At 38.0% G+C, this 23,299-nt stretch overlaps 1 protein-coding gene and 1 long non-coding RNA gene across 2 annotated transcripts; one reads left to right on the top strand and one right to left on the bottom strand.

Annotated features, from left to right (window-relative positions):
* Positions 1-147: 147 nt before the first annotated feature.
* On the top strand, positions 148-13,910 carry LOC131737709 (uncharacterized). The gene is made up of 3 exons (XR_009329324.1): positions 148-203; positions 11,604-11,722; positions 13,758-13,910. It is a non-coding gene; the product is annotated as an uncharacterized LOC131737709 (long non-coding RNA).
* On the bottom strand, positions 1,706-22,855 carry LOC131737707 (uncharacterized). Its single transcript, XM_059028389.1, has 6 exons — positions 22,550-22,855; positions 19,174-19,331; positions 14,571-14,730; positions 9,890-9,941; positions 8,631-8,760; positions 1,706-7,642 (listed from the first exon to the last, which is right to left on the bottom strand). The coding sequence occupies exons 1-6, from the start codon at positions 22,666-22,668 to the stop codon at positions 3,726-3,728; spliced, it is 4,536 nt and encodes a 1,511-aa protein (XP_058884372.1). The 5' UTR covers positions 22,669-22,855; the 3' UTR covers positions 1,706-3,725.
* Positions 22,856-23,299: the final 444 nt, after the last annotated feature.

Genomic DNA, 23,299 nt, shown 5'->3' with positions numbered 1-23,299 from the left:
CAGACGTCGTTTACCAATACAAATACTCTAGCACTTAAAGTTCACGTGATTACATTTTTTAGCTGATTGTATCAGCTAAAAAAAAAAGTTTTCTTACTTTGTAACTTTGAATGTTTCTGTAGTTTTTAGAATTTATTTTCACTTTGACTCAGGTAAAGTCTACTCTGTAGCATGCATTAGGACCCTACCTGAGCTCCACTCCTGTAAGTAAACAACTTATCCTTGGCTTGTCATTGAAATTTCAAAATTAAAGTAATCATTATTTATTGTAGACATGACTTGCCATATTGATGACTGTTTACATTTTACAGTCTATATAGCATGTAACAATTAGCTCACCTTTTTTTTCAACACAAATAAGGAATCCTATTTATGGGTGTTGGGCAGTAAACAGGGACTAAGAGGCTTTACAGCAGAAACTAATGAAAACAGTGAACTAAATCAAAACAAACCTTTCGAATTGGTAAATGTACAAGTACATACATGAATGTAGGAACAAAAGTAAGAAATGGGATTAGCCTCCTTTGCAGTGATTCATTGACGACTTTCCTTTGTTTGTTTTCTTTCTGTGTCTGCTTTATTATCCTTACCTGCATTGTTACTTCTATTCTGTGTGTAGTTTTGATTCATCTTGTTTCCAGTGTTTGAAGCCATCTGTGTGGAGCGTTATGGGGCAGCTAAGAGCATTTCCTCTAGAATTTGTTGAAGCTGCATTGTCCCACAAAACGTCTTTACCACATTTTTACACTTTCTTGGTGCCTGTTTGCAATACTCGTTCATAATTCTGTCCACTCTGCTTCACCAGAAAGCAGCCCTGTCTGTCATTACAACCAACATACTGGACATTACATGAACTGGCCCCAGGTAGAACATAATTGTTACAAAAACTTTTTTGTAAGTGTATTAAATGATATTTAATTATGTGTTGTTTAATCATCATATACAGAAAATCCCCACTGAACTATAAAAGTGATGGCTGCTAATTACTGTATACTAAGAACTGCAACAACTGTACTGTTTGACCATCATCTTAAAAAATTTCAACAACATCTCTAAAAAGCCCAGGGTTTATAGTAATCTGTTTCTTTTTTAAGTACATTAGTAAATCAAACTTTTGCCCAGTATGCTGGACGCTGAATGAGCTTCAGATAACTCTGTTGGATTCTAACTCATTTTGACATTGTCGCTGCTCAGAATTTATGGGCAGGTGTGTTCCGTCTTACCTAATTGTTGTAATATGAGATGTGATGGACCTTTGTTGAAACCTGACAGAAACCACATCTATCTTCTTTTAAAATAGTCACAGGGCTGGGTTAACACCATGGGGCAAGGTGGCAGCAACTTTTGAAGGTGTTTACTGATAGTGTGGGATTTTGTTTTAGTCTAAATTATAATCACTTTGCAGAGTAATATATATATATATATATATATATATATATATACTGAGCATCAAAAGAAACTTATCACTATTATGCCACTTCTGTCAAGAGAGCAACACCTTCGTGCAATCGGCATGTTGGTGGCATACTGTGGCTCGTCGTCTTGGGTGCTCACAGCCAGCAATTTCAAACCTGGCGAGACTTTGATGCTTGGTGTCTAGAACCTTAGACAGACTTTAAATCAAAATGTAGTATTACCAGACACCATTATCAATTTTTATTAAAAACAGTAAAAACACAAATTAAAAAATATCACATACACCTCTTTACAATAAATCACTGAAGACCCTAGCAGTGCCTAATAAAATGATTGTAAAAAAAGTGTACACAAACATTTTTTAAAAGATTAAAACATCTTTTATTTTCAGGATGTTTCGGGCAAAAGCCCTTCAGCTGTTTAGAAAGAAAAGTAAAAGTGCAGGAACATGTCTGGAACACATACATTGTTTGTTTGTGTTGCTATGGAAACTCTCGTGGAGGGATAGGTCATTCCTTCAGGACAAGTAGGCCTGGAGTGTACTGGTGGAATGTAGCAAGTAAGCAACAGATGACGTAGGTGGGAGGTAGCAGTTAAAAGAGCTCCTTATTTAGCTTTCTGCTGTTACCAGTATCTAGTTGTATTGACAAATAATATAGTTGAAATTTGCTATTGCCTAGTAATTAGGGATAGACAGTGTCTGTTTAAGATTATAATGTTATTTAAACTTCAGTATTTTTAAAGTTGTAAAATTAAAAATGTATTGCAGTGTTTATTGAAAATCTATTAAATCAATGCATCACACAATTGTAGTACTGTATACATCTATTAATCCCTTTATTATAAACACAAATGCAACTGAATGACAAAATGAACACAAACATTAACCTAAATGGATATACTGGAATGACAGTTTCATTTAAATATTTAAACAGTGTACAGGTACAGTACTATATACATTAAAACTTTTCATAATTAATAAAACCACACGCTTGTCTAGCTTAACCCTTTCTTTATCAAAATAAACACTGTATATTCAATATGTACACAATAAATTACTTAAAACAGTAATATTTTATTAATGTATTTGGTTCTCCAAAAAAGAATAAAACACAATATACTTCTTAATTAAAACAAAGTGCTTACAATCATGCTTCGGATTTCATGTTCATTATGAAGCTCAACATCGATATCTATTAGCCTTTGCACATTTTGTAACCAGTTTTTCTTAAAGGCCGTGTGATGAGATAAGACATGAAGGTATTGGATGTGCTGTAGAAAAACATTACATTTCCACCAGAAGAATGATTACATTCTATTTGCATGCTTGATTTACTAATACTAATATTTAAAATGGACATTATAAGTGCCAGAAGTCTATGCATCTTGGAGCCTTCCAACCAATCAACTTGCTTTATCAAACTTTGCAGCTGTCATACAATGCTCAGTTTCAATCAGGGAATATCCAAGCAGACCAGAAAATACAATAAAAAAACAAAACAAAAAAAAACTCTTTGTTTTAAAAAACTGGTCTTACACTTAACATTTCCTGTCTCATTACATTGCTTTCTATGGTGAAACGTTGCTTGTTCATTGAGATGACATTTTGGCTTCACCCAGAACTATTCTCCTGGGGACTGAACAAATACAACTGCTGCAATGTTGAGAGAACACGTTCTATACAACAGCACAGACAAGGGACAAAACTGAGTCACTGTGCATCAGCTTCTTTGCAGAACCCCAAAATACACACACAGGAAGTGTATTCTTTAAACCCAGGGACTGTTACTCTGTGGAAAAGCTTTTAAACAAACTTCACCTGTGATATAAGAGAAATTATTCCTTGGGGAATTTAAAACAGCGTTAGCATGAAATAATTGCACACAATTATCATAATTATTTGGTACTTCAATAAGCATAGCAACACTAAAATTAAAATCAAAGGTTAGCAGCTCACTGTCATGTGGATTTGATCAAACTATTTGATATCAAGAGAACAGATGCAGGACCCCATTGAGTGTTTATACTGTTTAATGTCAACTGCTATTCCATTCATCTACAAATGTGAGCATCACTGATCACTACACCCATGGAAAACATTACTGATGATCAATATATAGCAAAGCAGTCAAATAGGCTAAACTTACTACCTTTTCTATTCACAAAAGGACATGATTATGGATTGAGGCATGAAAACAATAAGTGAAATGATTTGAGCCAAGTATATAACCAGTACCTGAACGACTCAAAGCTCGTAGCTTTCTACATACAGCTCTGAATATATGCACTTACAGTCGCCTTATTTTAGTTCACAATTCTGACTCTTTATCATTTTCATCTACATTCAAGTAATACTCGTCATCTGTTGTGGTATCCGAGTCTGACTCCACGAAATCAGAAAGGCTGTTTAGATAACTCCTAGATGGCATCTGCCCACTGGGGGACAGGCTGTCTTGTGACGCTGTCCTGCTCCCTGTGGAAGTAGAGCCAAGCAACACGACTCTCTCTCGAGACAAGGGCTCCTCATTGTTAGGTGAAGAAGGATTTTGAAGACAACCCGGTTTCCATATTCTCCCGACAGTGAGGGATTTCCTGATGTGATCCAAGTACATGGCCTGCTGCTCCTCGTCGTATATTGAAATCTCAGGCAGCCTTTTTTTGCCTCCAACGTTTTTGTTACGATTGGCTTTACTCATCCTGTAGTGCGAAGCCTCGTTTTCATTCTCTATGTCCTCTGGGTTGTAGTTGAGCAGCTCAGACTGAGACTTGCAGAGTTTTGGCCCAGTTGACAACCGATTGCACCGAGATGTTTTGCTGCTGAAACTGTTCACAGAATATGATCGATTATGTTTCAATCCATAATCTGTGGTAAAGAAATGGTTTCTGTTGACATTCAAGTCTTTCAGGCTTTTTGAGCTCAGAATATTTCCACTAGTGCTGTTTTGCATTCCCTCCGATTCACAAAAGGAAACGCTTTTATGCCTGGTGCTGTTGTTACCCGACTGTTGTGTCTTAAACTCTTTTTTATTTTCCACGTCTTCTGGATCATACAGGGGCAGCTTGTAATGAGACTTTGATAGTGCATTTTGCTTCATTGTAGTAGTCACTTTTGTAGCAGTGGACAACCTATTGTACCCTGAAGTTCTGTCATTATGGTAACTGTTTACAGAATAAGATCGATTGTTTGTTGGTCTATAATCCATTGAATAGAACCGATTGCAGTTCATACTTATATCTTTCAGGCTTCTTGAGCTATTGATATTATACGCGTTGTATTGAAAGTCCTCAGATTCACTAAAAGAAATGTTCTTTTGCTGACTCCAGTTATTCGGACAGTCTAGATTTGATTCCTGCACAGTGTAATTATTATTTACCAACGTGTTTCTGTTTTTGTCAGAATATGAAAACTGGAACTCCTTGTTAGCCAGAGTGTTTTTATAGTTCAGATCCAAGCTTTTCGAACTGGCATCAAACATTGTCTTGCTCCTTTTTCTTGCTGTTAGGATCTCATCCTCAAACCATTTATCACTAAATGTCAGCTTTGTACGGTTTAGGATTTGATCCACTTTACTTTCTGTGCCAACGCCAGATTTGTTAAAGAGTCGAAGTTCAGAGGACTTTTCATTTTCTGTTGCATGTGGGGAGACTGGAGCTCCCTGTTGCCTACCATGTGGTAAATAAACCTTGTTCATGTTTCGTCTCTTCTGAGTTTGGTCCCAGGTATTTTCAGGGGAGTAGCTTGAATCCAGTGAGAGAAGAGTGTCATGCTCTCTTTCATTTATTACCGGTGCATTTTTAAAGGTGTTCACGCTCTCAGCTGAAAAGTCACCTTGTTTGTTTAAGAGAAAACTACCTCCAGTGTTGTGTGCATTTTTACTGTGTATTGCAGGTGATGGAAGTTTAGACTGGTGGTCACTGGTCGCATTTACCATGATGGCAGCTGAATGTTTAATTCCAGAATTAAAATTGTCAGTTTCTTTTGTTTTTACAGTTTGCTTATTGGCAACTGGGTAGAAATTCCGGTGTACTGCTATGCTATGGCTCATCCTTTCAGATGCAGACCTTGTATCAATTAGAGGGGTATGAAGCTTATAAATATTGTCAAACTTTGTTTTCTGAAGAGTGTTAGCGGCTTGGTGAAAGGGATGCATTGTCCCTGCTTCCAGTTCAGTAGTGTAAGGTGACAGCTGCTCTGAATCACGGCTGTGTGGTGAAACAGCAGAACTGTGGCTGGACGACGTACTCAGTCTGCTCCCATAGATGGTGGTAGGCACTGCAGGCAGGGATTTAGGTGCGAAATCGGGCAGATCTAGAACATTACTTTGATATTTAGCGATTGGAGAGTGGTTGTCAGCTTTGCTTTCATAGGAGTCGCATACTGATTCCGTGTGTGCAGCTGTGTGGAAAACATTTACATTGTAAAACAACCTGCTGTCTTCCAAACCAGGGGTAGAGGGAGTGGAAAGATTTCCACGCAGATCACAATGTGATTCGACATCAGTGAAAAATCTCAAAGGAGACTTTGGTTTAGCCGGGCTGAAATCTTTAGTGGGTGAATACGTATGCAAACTACTTCCACGAAAAGGGACTCTGGATGGGGATACTGGACTTTTACAATGAACTGGACTGGTGGCATTTTTAAATCTGCTGCCTGGAACATCAGGAACTGCACAATTTTGCATTTCAGCTGGGTGGGCCATACTTTTAAGAGGTGAAACTGGCCTATGGGATAAATTGTAGATGGCATGTCTTGCAGAGTAGTCTCCACTGTTTTGTCTACTAGCTGGTGACAGATGACTGCCTTGCATGTTAGGAGAGTGAGGTATACCTGTATATTCTTGCATGTGCTGTACAGGCTCAGCATTCGCATTTACAAAGTTCTGATTGGTAAGGCTTGAGCTTACAGTGAAAGGTAAAGAGTTTGTCCTTGAAAGTTCACGATTCCTCAACACTAAATTCATATTTTTCTCATTGCTTTGCAAAATGCTTCCCTTGTGTAATCCAGTGGGGGAATACAAGGGTTTTCTCTCAGTGCTGGGCGAGACTGGCCCCTGAGAATTTCCCCTCAAGCTGTTGTATATACTGATTCGGTTGTTTAAAGAGCTTGTGTAAGGTAAGCTGCTTGGATAAAATGTTCTGCTTTGGTCAGATGACACAGGACTCAAGTTATGCAGGTCTCTTTTTTGGTAATGTCCCTTTGTCTCATTTGGCTCAATCAACTGGGAAATTTCACCAGTGTCATCATGTCTGTCAGGCATGTTTTGAAAACAGTAAGACGCATGAAACTGGGAAATATCCTTCACAACGGGCCTTTCTTGCGGGGAATCTGGAATGATCCTCGATGAGCTGTCAAGGTCCTGCATTTGTTCTGTTTTACAGTCTAAAGTGTTACTGTTTGATATATCCCTTAACCAACTGCCTACTTTATCATGTCGGCTTCCAAAGGGTTCTGAAACCTTTGGATGAACAGGAGACAGGACTCTTTCACAGTCCTTGGGTATGTATCGCGGCAGAAGTTCAGTGCTGTATGAGTAAAGATCACCATCCCCACTGGTTTCCTTTGTAATGACCATAAGAGGTTTAAACTCAGTGTTCTTTTTATAAAAATCAACATAGTCATCAATGGTGGTGGAATATTGTCTTCTCAACGCATCTTGTGAACTGTACATCCGTTTTAGGTCTATTTTCTGCCTCCTCTTGCCACCTACTATTGGGTAGCTTGTACCTGAGGAGTGAACAGCCATTGTTCTGTTTTCTAAACACAAGTATTCTGAATTGTTTTCCCCTTCATTTGCTGGACTGTGCAAATCAAGAATGCTCAGCGATTTGCTTCTCTTCAGTTTTGGATTGTGGACATCACCAACGGCAGGCCAGAGATCATTCTTCAAAACAGACGGTGGTTGTCCTTTGATAACGTCTTTTTCACTCTCTGGTGGGTGTTCTGTATCTGCGGATGATTGTGTTCTATTTGTTGTATAATCCTTCAGTTGATTGTGTGCAGCAATTGCAGTGACTGAGGCACTCTTTGTTCCATTTTCTAGAGTATTCCCACTGTCATCTGATGAAGAATGGCTTGGTTTCTCCTTTGAGGGATGAGTTATTGATGTCTCCTCCTTCTGTGTTAGTGGGTCAGGCTGCTCCTCTAAGTAGTCATGGAAACAAAGTCCAGAGCTTTCCAAATCGACAAGTTCTTCCTCAGCAAGTTTGTTATCCAGGTCATCTAAAACTTCAAAAGCAAATAACTTGATTACTTTAGAGCAGATATATTTATGTTTACATCCATAACATGTCTAACTTTATTATCATTGGTTAAATGTGGTATTAAAGATGTTCTGAATGTTACACGCAGTGTCTTTTAATGATATTTTCAGGTTACAAATGAAATATTAAAAACCGTAACAATAAAAACACTCCCAATATTTAGAAATATAAACTAAATTAAGAAAGAACGAGTAACAAACAAGTTATCAATCAAGGATTAAAGTTAGTCCCACTTAATTTTAATAAAACTGACTAACTATAATATATATATGTATGTGTGTGAGTGTGTGTGTGTGTGTTTTGACCCTCCAGATCATTGTATTAAAGTATTTTGCTTTTCTTTTTTGTAAGCCATTATACTCCTGTCACATCTTTGATTTTTCCCTCCTATTATTGTGGTTTCTTTCCTGCCTGGAAACCTCTCCCTATTTTTCAGTGTAACAATGACTTCTTTGGGAGTGTTGGGTGAAATCGCTAGTTTTCACTAGAAAGGTTTTTAAAGGCTTGTTTTGTCTGACTCATTTCTTAAAAGCTTTCGATGTTTCTCAGTAGTGGAATGAAGGGATTGTTAGAAATTACCTACTTTCATTACACAGATTTATTTCTGTCGCTATAGGAACCAAGTTTGTACTTGCAATTGCACAAAAATGTATTCAAATTGAACCGTTAGTTCTACAGAAAAGTGGCACAGTATTCTGTGACCTTGACTGGGAGGTCAAAGGTCTCCCACAATCCTTGTATATTACGTGTGGTTGGTTTATCTGTGTGACAATGACCTCAATGCCTTAACTGGTTTGTTAGACACAGAACTGATAGACAGATAGAAGGACACCCATGTAAAACCTCATTTTAGTATATACTATTTCTGGCTTTGCGTAGCTGCAGGCAACAAGGTACAGGACCTAAAACGTGCTGTGGTTCTGAACCATCCTTGTACTGAAGCCCAAACTTACCACTGAAAATCTCCTGTTCTAGCAATAGGTCAATAGACTCTTTGTTCTCTTCGTTGAAATGTTGTTGTTGGATTCCTTTTTGAAGGGTGTGTTTGCTTTCCTCTGGTACAACTTCAGTGTTTACTTCAACCTGTTTAAAATATAGGTGTAAAATGACTTCCTCTGCTGCCTTACTGAACACTCCCTTATATCACATTAAAACCAGGGCCTTAAAAACAACATATCCTGTCAATCTCCTCAGTGGAAAGGGACATTTATTCGGCTTATTTATTTATTCATTTTATCTTGTGTGATAATCTTGTGTGCATGTGTCTTGTCAACACCTGCTTGCAAACATATGTAAATATGTTACAAATATGTATTATCCATATGAGGACAGGCCATTTGAATTGTGAAATGTGGGGATAATTTTCAAAGGAGAAAAACATCTGTTTATTTTATCAAGCCAGTACTAAACAGCTCAGTAGTATAATACAAGGTCTATTTAACATACTCAGATGGTTTCTAATTTTGTAACTTTAACATGGGTTTTTCTCCTTGAGTTATTCTGTAATGGACTGGAGAAAAATGTTTTGAAAATTGGGCATCTGTCACTGAAATGTTACACTTTGAAAATCAGTTGCCAAGGCAATACTATGCACTCTAGAATGAACTACCAAACCCAGCTACATTGGAAACCCTGTCACAATGACATTAAAGAGGATCTGAGTACTGGCCAAAAAGTAATTGCTTTTTTTTCCCATTTACGTATTATTATAAAATAATTCTAACAGAACCCACATGTATTAGAAGAACACACCCAAGCAAACCTGTTTATAAAAAGACCAGTTGTGGGTTAAGCTAGGTAGGATAGTCATTGTAGCATACACCTAATATCATCATGAAGTAATCTTAATTTGACTTTGGCTGGTAACCAGTTCAAAAAGAAAAGCATCACATGCCATTAACATGTTGGAACACAGTTGAAATGTGAAGCCCTTTTTTGCAGTTGCAGTTTATTTGTAGTCTACATTAATTCATAATGTATTAATGTGGACCATGTGTGTGTTTTGCACGTCCCCTCTGAACATATTTTCAGAAAAACAATTACCAAGCATCTGGTGTTTTGCAAAAGTGCTTTACTTGTAACCGATTCCGTACTGTATAAATTCCATCACAGCTCATCGAGTGCATTCCACAGAAACGTTGCAATGGAGATTGTAAATTTACTGCAACTGTATCCAAATTGGTCAATGCCAGCCTTCCGGATCATTTCTTACCTCTGCTTGGTCTTGTACTTCAGGCCGTCTAACAACTTCAACGTTACAACTGCTACAAAAAAACAAACAAAACATCATTCATTAAACTGTTCAGACTTCACACTGCAGCCAAAGCACAGTAAATCTATGAATCTCTGGAAATGCAATAAAAGTCTTCGGATTGTGCATTTCATTACTTGACACTTGGGAAGTGGTTTCAGTTTACAATTGGCAATACTCTCCTCCCTGGAAAGGGAAAAGGTAGTTGGACAATGTAAAAGTCGATGTAAAAAAACAGTGTTGTACGAGACACAAGCAGGACAAAAATCAGGGCAGGTTCCAGCAGGTAAGAAATACAAAATACCAAAAAAATGGAAGCTGTTTCGCACACCATGCAATCCCATTGGCATGGCTTAAGCAAATACATCAAGGTTATTTAGTTATAGTTCCAATAAGAAACTCTAAAGTTATATACCTATAGTTGCACATAACAGAGCTGTTATATATGCTGCCCTGTATTTTAACTATCCTAATTTAAACAATACTATATTTTCAACATATATTTCAGTATACAGTTAGCTGTTAGCTTGGGAAATGTAATAATGATCAAAAGTAGCTCCAACATACTGTAGTATTGGAAATATTTAAATACATAATATTTTATTTCTATTACATTTATCATTCGAAACTTACTTATAATACCTACTTTATGTTTTACTTAACAAACCACTTATTTATAGTACCAACTATTATGTTTTACTTTACAACAAGAACAAGGACATTTGCAGATACTGTACAATCAAGCTTTCCAGATTAACTGTTAAAGATATAGATCTTAGTCCAAACCACAAAACTGTGCTGCACCCCGTAGCTGAGCAAGTACATTCACTGGCCAAACGACAGCAGAATGTGTTCTGCTCCGCAGTTCAATGCAGCTTCACCCAGACCAGGATGGCTCCTTAAGCTTTTCAACTTCACACTATTTATTGCACCTTTACATTTAACATTACAGATAGCATATCTCCTGCCTCTAAAGTTACTTTTTATGGACCGAAAACCTTTTTTTGTGTTTGTTTGCTTTTTGCTAGTTTTCAGTTGCACCACCTTCTTAAACCAATATGTATAAAACAAAACTATCGACAGATGTTTTACTGAAATAGAGCACAACAGGAAAGGGTGGGGATGTAATGTATTAGACTTGAGGGTTTCTCCTTGGAAAGCTGAGTGAATTTAGTTACAGTAGTGCCCCAATTTGGTAATGGGAATTATTTGTTACTATTTTGTTTAATAAAATATATATTATATATATATATATATATATATGCACATTTTAAAAAAGTGTCTTATCAGGCTTTAATTCCACACAAACACTGAATAGGTTGAACTGGAGTCCTATTTTTTTTTTATCATACTCTTAACAAAGTAATCACCTGAAGCTTTACATTTTAATATACTTGTATTTAACACTAAATAACATTTTAAAAAGTATCATCGATTTATCATTTCTTCACATTATAAATGAAGGGATCAACTACATATTTCAAACAATTTACACGTGGGTTTAACCCTAATTTAAAAATGCAATTTTGGACTTAGAAAACAGCCTCTATTGGGAAAAATTATATATATATATATATATATATATATAATAGTACTAAAACTAAAAAGAAGTAATTTATAAGTGAGTTTTGAAGACTGCAGGCATTAAGCACTTGATCATTTCCTCTCATTACAGGTTAATTTGCAGTTAAACTCATCACAAGAGCTGAAAGGTCTACACTGCCATTAGCTTTAGGGTCAGATCAGCATGGGAACAAGAATACTCCACAGGCCTGAATATGTAACAAAAAAAAGGTAAGCATTGGACCCTTAAATGAACATACTGAGTTGTTTATTAATATTGTTTTCAAAAAAGGGAATGAACTTTATAGAGTATAGAAGGGGTTGTTTATCCTCTGTAAACTTCCAGCGTGTACTTTTTCTATTTTTACAAACAGAATGGAAAGGAATTACTTCTTAATTTGTGACGCAGGCTGATCCATCTAAACAGCAATAATTCACTCTGCAGTGTAACAAGCTGAGCTGCACTCATTCACATATAAATATGCTTTGTACCATATATAATAATGCTCTAAGTAGCACATGTTTATGTGAAAATCTGCTCTTATAATGATATTATTTAAATCAAGTCATTATTAAAACTATCTTACAGAATAATAATAAAAAAAAACAAGTACGATACTATCTGCGGATCACCTCCAGTTAATCCCAAACTAATACCAATTGCAATGTGAAAATATACAGTACTAACTTCGGTTTCAGCTGATCCCGATCGTCAGTACAGACCCCGGGGTTAAACTGAACCTTCCCTCCCTGTGTGGGAGAGTGTCAGTGAGTGGGGGAGGGGGGCAGAATTCATGATTCCGTATTTCATTTATGTTCCCTTCTACTTGTAAAGAAGAATTATTATCAGTGTTGTTCTTACAATATTTATTTTATTTTAACATACCTCAGTAAATCTAAATTGTGTACTATTGCTGAAATACAATAATTCTAAAATGCAATTTAATTAAACAAAATATGTAGACAAGACCTGTTGCAATTAACACACTCAATTCTTACAAATAATTGTTCTGAAGAAAACATTTTTCAAATGAATTACAAATTGTACACAATTACCCAACTATGGTAATTTAGTCCTGATCACACCAGATCTCATTCACTCAGATGTTATTATCCACACACACCAAATGCAATTATAAATGAACCCCTGAATTACACTATATACTGTACTGTTGAAGAGTAGGGGGAGGATAAAGGAAAATGTAGTCCAGGGGTTTGATATAGGACTACACCCCCCAGAATGCCTTGGGGTTTGCATTAGAGCCAGGAGGGGAAACACCTGGAGCTAATGGAATAAAGGACACCTGCCTGGGGTTAAGCAGGCAGGTATAAAAGCATGTTTCAAACGTGTGTTAGAAGTCTGTGTGAAGCCACTGCATACCCTGTGTGGTCAGAAGTTATTATACAATTTGTATTGTGTGTAACTTGTGAACTGTGTGTAACAATTGTTTTTGGTGACCGGTAAACGGCTTATAGTTAGGAATTTGTTTTGTTTATTTTGTTTGATTTTATGAATAAATATACAGGCACAGCTGTTTTCAATATATTCTGTTTCTGCGTCTAATGTTTCAAGGGCACAGACCAGCCTTGGCCGGGACGCTACTCCACAATACAGAAAAGGTTTTCTTTACAGCTATACAAAATATATACTGTAAAGACCTCGCAAGAAATGAAATTTAATCATGTTTATATGAAAGTGACCCTTTAGGCACTGGCGACTGTGAGATAGATAACAAGCTGCCAATAGCTCCAGCAAGGTTGTTAATCCAGCAGTATTTAAACACTGAAGTTGCTCAGTACATTAATAGAATTCACAAAATAGGTGGTCAAGATATTAACTAGGTGTATCACAATACAATACATGTTTGTTCTTGTGTTAAGTTCTCAAAACGCAAAGATTAATTTGGGTTTGAATTCCCTAATGACAACTAAACGTGTTAAGAATTACACATTGGAGCAAAATTTGTATTTTATTGAATGCATGAAGGATTACGTTGCAACTGTGGATGACATCCACAAGGATTCCATCCCCTTACAATTATTTCAGGTGTGGCGATTATATTGTCACACCTATCTTTAGTAATTACTGGAAAAGAAGTAAAGAGTTAAATGGAATCTCAGTTAATTGAGGAATGAAATACTTAATTTACATCAACAAAGTTTGTAGCGACATATTTACACATTTAGTCGTCAAATTTTTAAGATACAATTACAAAATAATGAAAGAATATTTTGTTTGTTGACTTCTTTTAATTTTTTTATTTAGTATGTCCAGTTATTATCCCCTCCTCCCCACCCCGATTTTCAATGAATGGCAGGGGGTGTTAAGGTCAGGACTGCACTTGGACTGTGAAGGGAAGTGCCCAAGCAGCTTTCATACACACCTTTGTGATACACAACACAAGTGAAGGTGTGTACCACATAGCCATGTGAACCTGCATGTCTGTTTTCAATGTGTGTCCTTATGATGTAAGCATTCTTTTAGAATGACTAAGCACAAAAGGGTTTACTGAAATAACAAACTAACACATCTTGGTGATGGCACACCTGTAAAATGCATGGACTGGTTGAAAATGGTATGAACTGGTATTGGTTCAGCAGGAAAGCAAAGACTGGTTGTAAACTGGATCCCTTATGGCAACCTTTTCCTCTTTACTGTATCTGTAATTAAACACCAATGTAGAGGGCAAATGAACCTTTTATTCGGAAAACCCTTCAGAAATGTTCCTTATCAGAAACAGCAAATGGAGGTAGCAGTGCACAGAAGCAGTATGCCGGTTATCTGTGTTCTGCATGGCTGCAAGTGAAAGATAAGTTTAATAATGAATTATCCTTGAGGGTTATTACCTACTGTTTAGAAGGAAAGACTGAGCCCCCTTTATACATTCCAGCGTATTACTCACTAACTGAAATAAGACGATAAGGGTTGCACACTCTGCTCAAATCCAATTAGAAGTTTTGACATTTAAAGATGAAAAGGAACTAAAAATAAACAACTTCTGTTAATGTCGGCGGAACTTATGGCAAAAGCAATTTTCAGTGATAAAACTTAGTGATGCAATTGATTTATTCAACTTACGTTTGTTTACTGGGGGGCTGCTTCGCCCCACGTTTCCCCGGGATCTTTAATGTGAAAAAGGAATACAGGCGAGAGTGGAAGGAGCTGCCATTCAAGACAGCGGTTGTGATCATGTCATCCTCGCGCTGCAGGAAGCTTTTTGTTTTTGAGACTTTAAGGTCTGCAGGATAATGTGAAAGAAAGAAACAGTTTAGACAAATGCAATATCTTACACCACATTAACATGACAAGAGTTCAAAGTGATTTGAAATCAATCTGGTCTGTTTCTATCAGGTCTCTAATGGACCGTTCAATTCAAAGGATGCTGTAGGCAGGGAGTTTAACCTGGAACAGAAGAGTTTTTTTCTTGCAATGCCAAAGTTACAAACGTATCTTCACTTTAAATCAATAATGCAACTATTCTGGAAGGTATACCCTTGTTACACTGCTCCCCTAACCAGCACAGTAACTGAGTAACTTATTTCCACTGCTCTGTGATGAGTGCATGAATTAAATTTAAATATAAAAAGATTATGCTTTCTGTAATTACGTTAGTTTTCATATTTTTAATTGACTCTTAAATTACATTTATTTTTATGTTGCATGTCCCTAAAATGGTGTAACAGGGCAAGATCTGTCCTGGCTATCTGAAGTATGCATGATCCTATGGGGGGGGGGTTGGGAGCCCTGTAGGATCTGCCTGTCGATCATGGTGATGAGACAGAGAGGTTGGGTGAGGGTGTGTTCTCTCCCTCTCTCTGAGTGGTCGGGGGCGGGCCTTGCGGGGTGCCTGACCTATATAAACTGTGCTTTGTTATTCCTCAGCCCCGCCAGTTAAGGAAGAAGAACAGTGACAGAACTGGTCGTGAGGGACTGGAGAAACAAAAAGGGACAGGCAAACAAGGCTGAGCAAGACAGCCGAACCGGAGAAAAGAAACAGTGAAAAAGTAATTGTAATTATGTACCCGAATCGGGACGTGTGTAGCTAGTGGGGAAATCCTGGGCAACCCCATAGAGTATAGTAGGGGAATAGCAAAGCGCAGGCTGAAGACCCAAGCCGTGCGGGTACCAATGATGGGGGAATATTTGTAGTTTTGTTATTGTGTTTTATTTTCCTTTTTACTTTCGCCCTTTTGTTTGTAATATTATTTGGAGCACCTGCGTGTGCACCATGATTGAATGGCCAACCTTTTACCACTGCTGGTATTGGAAACAGTGCTACAGTGCCACCTTGTGGCGGAAATAAATCAGGACGCCAAGCGGCGTTTTCAACTAAAGTTCTGTCTTGTGGCCAGTGAATTCCCACACCCTCCCACACATGGTGTCAGCAGTGGGATTCACTGGCACTTCCCACCTACAGCAGTGCAGAACATGGATGCCGTACAGTTTGCGGCAATGATGGACCTCCTGCGCCAAACCCTGACGGTGGCCGTGCAGGGAGGTGCCAGACCTGCAGGGCCAGACCCGAGGCTATGGAGGCCAACAAAGATGATAGAAGAGGATTGGCCCGAAGCCTATTTGGAAGTGTTCGAGGCTATGGCGACATCCGCTGGGTAGCCTCAGGCTCAGTAAGCTGGCTATCTCCTGCCACAGTTGACGGGGGAGGCGCAAGTGGCTGCCAGAACCTTGGATCCCACGGCGATGGTCGATTACCCCATGCTGAAGGTGGCCATTCTCAACCGCGTGGGGGTGACTCTGGAGGGCTACCGCCGCAAGTTTTGGGAGGAGGTCTTTGCCCATTGCTTGAAGGATTACGCTATGGGCTGGCTGAATCCGGATGCAACCACCAAAGCTAGGCTGATGGAGGTAATTGTGGTTGAGCGGTTCATGGAGTGCTTGGTCCTGGAACCGCTTGTATGGGTGCAATGGCATGCACCTACTACTTTCGATTAGGCAGTGCTACTGGCGGTACAGTTCCAGGCAGCAGAACCAACGCCTGCTAGGCTGCCTGGGAAGGTTGCTACTCCAGCAACACCCTCATTACTGGGCCCAGGTAGGGCGAAGGGACTGGGGGGAAGGGGTAGCCAGGTCTTTGGATGAAGTGTGGCGGTGGTGGCGGGGCAGGGTGGGGATACCCACGGGCTGCTGCAGGGTCAGACTGGGGACTTGCGCGGCCATTCTACCACTGAGCTTTTATGGCTCTGGTCTTTCGACCGCATTCTGAAGCTCTGAGGCAAGAAACCAGTCCACCAAGGTGTTGGACATGCCGGGAGGTGGGTCACATTACTCGGGAGTGCCCCGCAATTGAATGTGACATCATCCGACCAGGTAAGAGTGTTCAATTACCTCAGTCACTCCAGCAGACGGGTTTTGTTATTCCTGTAACAGTGGATGGTACACAAACCCAGGCTCTCTTGGATTCAGGGTGTAGTCAGTCCCTAATACAGGAGAGCTTAATCTCACCGGGCATAAACAAATATTGGGATGGGTGCATATTAAATGTGTTCATGGGGACTTGCGCTCTTATCCCATGGTTAGCAGGTGACACGAGTACAAGTGGGTTTGTGTTCTCGGTTGCCAGTTCTGGTAATTCTAGGATAGGACTGCGAGCAGTTTAAAGGTTGGTTAGCTGCTGTGACGGCTCCGTCCTCCCTATTGGCTAAGAAAGAGGAAGTAATTGGAGAGATCTTTCCCTTTCGCGACCCGGCATGGTTGCGAGACGCTTCACCAATCGCCCCCACCTGAAACTGCTCGGACTCCCTCCATTACCAGCCCCATATTTAATAAAGGGAAATGTACATTGTAGCCTTAGTATTCGCCACATCAAAATATCCCCTTACCCCCATGTGTTATTCTGTCAAACAGGACTCCAAGTCATACGTTACCCATTATACAGTATAACAAACACAACTACTCAGCAAGTAACCATCCTTATATAACAGATTTGGCTGTTGGGTGTTATAAAAACTTGAAATAAAATAGTGCCTCCAGTTTTTTTTTTTTTTTTCTTTAATCTGAAGATCTCCAAATCGTTCACCTCCTCAGATCATTATTTACCCTCCAGGAGCTGTGGAATGTTGACTGAGTTCCATGGGATCACAAGCACACCTTTTATACTGAGACTCAGTCATGTGAAACGGAAAAAGAAGTGAAAATGTGCTTTCAGACAGTCAGATAATCACAGCTTGAGTCACACTCAAAATTTCCAAACTCAAAGATAATATAGTTTGCTCCTTTGGCTTATAATAACAATCGTGAATGGATAATTATCACGACACTAAGGGAGTGAATGTAAAAGTATTTGTGAACATCCAGCCCCAGGTACTCAGACCTCACATCACTATCTCAAGGAATGAACAGAGGTGCTATATTACTACCACCTACCTCATTTGCACACTGCAATTAAATGAGATTTTATTTTTACAGACCTAATAAGGCATTAGTGTTAGCAATTCTAACTCTCCAAAAAAGCCAGACTCCCTTACAGAAGTGTGAAGAAGCACTGCACAGCTCATACATTGCATACCTCATGCAGTGCATCAGTGGCAGCACATACATGTCTTTTCACCCTCTGCTCTAAACACACAGACCAAATGAGCAATTGGCTTTACATATAATATATATATATATATATATATATATATATATATATATATATATATATATATATATATATATATATATATACACACAGTAATCCGTCATGTATCCGCCCGTCACAAAACTGTTTATCCTCCATGATCAACCTGTTCAGCAACGTTAGTTTATTATTGAACAGAGAAGATTAGTTTAGAGATTGCAGATTCTACCAGAGTTTTCGTACACTGTGTTGTATGGGCTCTGTGCGCTGCCATTGATGGTAGTGTCACGTGAGCTGTTCAGTGTTGACAATAAATCCTGTTCGCCTGCGGGGTGTAGCAACTTCAGCCTCCGTCTCGATCTCCTGCTTGCTCAGCAGCGAATGCACACACCCACATGGCAGACGGCTACTCTGTCACAAGCATTAATACCCTGTATATTTCTAAACAAGGGATTTAGTGGAGCTCCCTAATAAAAGCTGCATCTCTAAACGATAATTGTGTGAATATAGTAATTGTTACAGCTGTGTATAATGGCATTTAAAACAGGATTCATTTATCCTCCTTTTTACATATCTGCCCTTACTACATATCGGTCCCACCGCAGTCGGATATGCGACGCAGATTACTGTATAAATAAATAAAAATGTCCTTGGATATAGAGGTATTTGCTGTTTTTTAATTCTCTCTCTCAATATACCACATTTCTATCTTTATTCGGAGAATGAATTGCAAACATATCTTTTAAAAGCTTGCTATTTTGTTGTTACCTGCTCAGCAAGTTATTTGCGGTTGCAAAAAAACTAAAAACCTAATAAAACGCACACTATTTTATAAATATAGCCCTGCATGCCTGGTCTACAGCTAGTTCTATTGAAGGATTTACACAAATGGGTCAACAAGATGTGTCAGTCTTTGTCTTACTATCTGGAGAACTCCTTTTTCATAACACACACCCAAGATTCCTCACTTTAAATTCTTCCATTATTGCAGCGGATGACAGCTTACACGCTGAGCGAGCTGGGATATCAATTGTTTATACCATGGTGACTCATTTTGTTTGTATTTGCTGCCATGTATTCCAGACATTGCATAACCCGACTCACCAGCTCTGGTATTATTCTTGACTTTCAAGCTGAGTGGCTGTTTCAGTAAGTCACTGACGTCTGCTTCATTTTTATACTTTTTTTTTTTGGTATCTTCAAACCATTGTCCGGTCACACCTTTAAGCCATTTCAAGTCTTTCTTGGCATGCTGAAGATTTCTAAAATACAAATAAAAGTGTTACTGCACATTGTGATATTGCGTTGCTCAAACTCAATCCTGGCTGGGGTCTAAACATATTGGAAATGCATTGTGATTCAGAGGGGGTGCAAATGTAACATACTGCCTCTGTCTACAGTGAATTAAGCAAAAGTATGTTCCTTCTCTTTGTGCTTTATTTAACTCCAAATGAATTCTGCTGGTCTAAAAATTGGGATTGATCATATACGTACAAACAGGTTAAGCTATGGAATAAATACAGCAGCAGATTGTAAATATTTGTTCCTGCAGTGAAGCATTATTGTTGTATCCTTGTAACAGCATGCCACAGAACTAATTTGAAATAATAACCATTTTCAGCCTGTTCCAGGGATAAGTTCATGCTTGTAAAGTGATTAAATATAATTGTCAGATGAAACATAATTCTTAAAGCCAGTTGGCAAAAATAAAAAAGTAATACTGACAACACCTTTGTCCCTAATTACCTACACACCCGTCTCTTGAAATGACTCTCACTATACATGGGATAAACATCATGGAATTGGCCCTCATGATGCAACTAAGTACATAACAATGAAAAAACTTCTTATAAAAGTACCATGCAAGGTAATTTCTGCAGTTTGGCATTTACTATGCTGTGCATCTACCACAGTTTACCATGTTTTTAAATTTGCTTAAACATACCTTTATGCACTTTACAGTGGCGGTGTTTACATGCACAAGTCATGACAGTTTTCCTCACAACGTGTTTGTCGTACTTTTCAGTAAATGCGTTGCTATGCAGTTCTGATTTAGGAAAAAAAAAAATCGTCCGTACCAATGCAGATTACTCAATTCATAGTCATTTAGGGGAGGGGATATTTAAATGTCCGTGTCTGCTTACTAAGAACGACTCTGAATATCGTGAGGAGAGCTTCATCATGCGTTGCCATGAAGATAAAAACATTTAACAAGAGAAATGAATTCATGTGTTGTCGCGCACATTCTGAATTATGTTGCGCATTAGCTACTTGTTTGTCTGGTTACCTTTCCAACACACACGCACACACACACACACACACACATGATTCCTGCTCCGGTTTACATGGGTTTTTACAGCTATTTTTATCATGAGAAAGTGATTGACCCTTCCCTTAAAGTCGCGCTGCCAAAAGGATGTTCCTTTGCTGTTTAACGATGTATTCGCGTGACAACCTCACACAGTCATGACTGTAGAGTCGATTTTCACATGCATGTAAACCCAGCCAGTGTTTACCTTTGCTTTACCGTGCTTTGTGTTTTATTATACTTTGCTATACTTTTACTTTTGTGAACTTTTATGAGGCAGTCAGGCACATTACAAAACCAAAGTAAAGGAGAAACAGAACAAGGCTCATCTACAAAAGGTGATCTCCTTTACCAAATGATCAAATAAACTTCTCACCCACCACCTCCTTTAAAACCTTTTACAAAGGGATCCTCATTAGCCACTTGAAATGTATTTTTAAACCTGGATCCACTGTAGTTCCAATTTTGGGCACCAATTGACTTTCTCCCCACAGAATAGCCTACATGATTTACTGTGCTTTGCCTTGGAGTGTGGCATTTTTATGGGGGGTGTGAAATATGGTATGCAGGCTATCACTTCCAGATTGTTAACAGATTTCCAGCTGGTGCACTGTAAAGAGGTCCAGTAAAACATGGCAGACCATGGTAAGCATTGGTAAATACATACTGTAGTATAACCATGGGAAATATGCAAATACTCCTGGTAAACTTTAATACGGGTTGCTTTAGGGATAAAATTGAATACAATTAAGAAAAAGCTGCATATTTTTTTAGTCATTTCGCTTTAAAAACTGGTAAACATTGTATATGTGTTGCCTGTTGCTAAGATATAAATGTAACAGTGCCAAGGTGGGAGAGCTTTTTATGTTGTAATAGACATTTAAAAAAGCCATGCGTCAAAACGTTTGTCAGCTAGACAAGTTTGTTTAGTTTTACTCAGATAATGGTTGGTTTCCTATGGATGTATTATATTACATGTAACTGATCAAATAACGTGTGCACTGTTGTTTGCACTGCAAAACAGACCAAAAGCTAGAGCAAAATGGAAAACAGTGAGAAAAAAATAAATAAAAATAAAATAAATAAATAAAAATAAAAAAAGACAGAGCCCAGCGCAGGTTGACATATATATATATATATATATATATATATATATATATATATATATATATATATATATATATATATATATATATACACATATATATATATATATATATATATATATATATATATATATATATATATATATATATATATATATTTATTTATTTCCACTGGTAAATTTCATCAGTAATTTTGCAGTCTATCGTGCTTATATACTCTTAGTTCTACAGTATATTATTCCTGAACAATAAATGTTGAAATTAAAATCCACTGACTACGCATAACGTGACCAGTCAATCTCTACCAAAGTAACCGAAGTGTAATTAAGACTATGCACTGACTGTACGAGGTCAATGTGCACATCATTATCAAAGTTCCACATCTGCTTTCATTTTCGAAAACGTCGACGAATATGTAAAATGTCTTTATACTACCGCAAACTCGAGTTTCCATTTACCCCATGTCTAATCGTATGTTAAAACTGAAGAATTACATTTGTGTCTTACGTTTGCTGAACACATATCACTCTAGTAGTTGATGATCGATAGACTAAACAGATCAAATAGTATTCCTGGCATCATGCTCAGGACTCGAGAAACTATCAAGCTTTAGGTTTAGTACATGCTGTATTGGGCTGCATGCATCTCAAATGTAAACTTGAAGGTTCTGTCATAAATATAAAGTGTACCGGTTACGTGCCTGTAGTACAAAACTAACAAAAAACCTCCCAAGCATTCAAAATCATGAATACATTAGACGGTGTCATAATTACATATATATACATATATATATATATATATATATATATATATATATATATATATATATATATATATATATATATATATAAAGCTTAGCAGTTCTTCCATTTAATAAAACTAAATAATAAATCAATTATGGAATTATGTGAAGTAGTCAAACCACTTATTTTTAAAAACTCTAAAACCATATATAAAAAATGTCCTAACAAAAACAATGTGCCACCACTACAAATGTTGTGCTGATGCAAAATATACCGCTACCAATACTATTATATTCAAATACAAGATAAACAAAGTAAGTTACCTGATTCGTTCCTTTTCAGCCTTTTTCAATTCCTCATCTCTTTCTAATACTCCAAGGATCTTGTCAGCTTCTTCTTCGTTTAAAAAACTAACATCCAAGCCGTCGGTCTCTGAAGTCATTATTTTTTAACAGTACTTAATCTTTTACGCTCCACCTCATTGTTTCCTTACTTAGTTGCCAAAAAAAAAACAGCCGCCAGAAAAAAGACTCAACAATTCAAGACAATCCCCATTCCTTTCACATGTTGCACACTGCCAACAAACGATTGTGTTGCACAGTGCAGGGGCTGACCAAGCTACGAGAAGACTGACGTCTAGTTAGTTTGTTTAGCTAGGCGTGGCGTTGACTGTAAAAACAACTGGCGGCCAATCGGAGGCTTAGAGAGGGCAAGGTTTTTAATAATAGTAAGAAAGCCCGGGTATTAATTTGAGACCGTAATCGTTTTAGTCGATTTAAGCTCTACGTTGTACAGGATTATATGATACCGAATATGTTTGCACTTTGGTTCCTGTGCATTTGAATCGTCCCCGTACAGGAGAACATAAGAACATATGAAAGTTTACAAACGAGAGGAGGCCATTCGGTCCATCTTGCTCGTTTGGTTGTTAGTAGCTTATTGATCCCAGAATCTCATCAAGCAGCTTCTTGAAGGATCCCAGAGTGTCAGCTTCAACAACATTACTGGGGAGCTGGTTCCAGACCCTCACAATTCTCTGTGTAAAAAGTGCCTCCTATTTTCTGTTCTGAATG

Source organism: Acipenser ruthenus, chromosome 8 (genome assembly GCF_902713425.1).
Source record: "Acipenser ruthenus chromosome 8, fAciRut3.2 maternal haplotype, whole genome shotgun sequence".
NCBI lineage: Eukaryota > Metazoa > Chordata > Actinopteri > Acipenseriformes > Acipenseridae > Acipenser > Acipenser ruthenus.
This window is presented reverse-complemented; position numbering and strand designations above follow the sequence as displayed.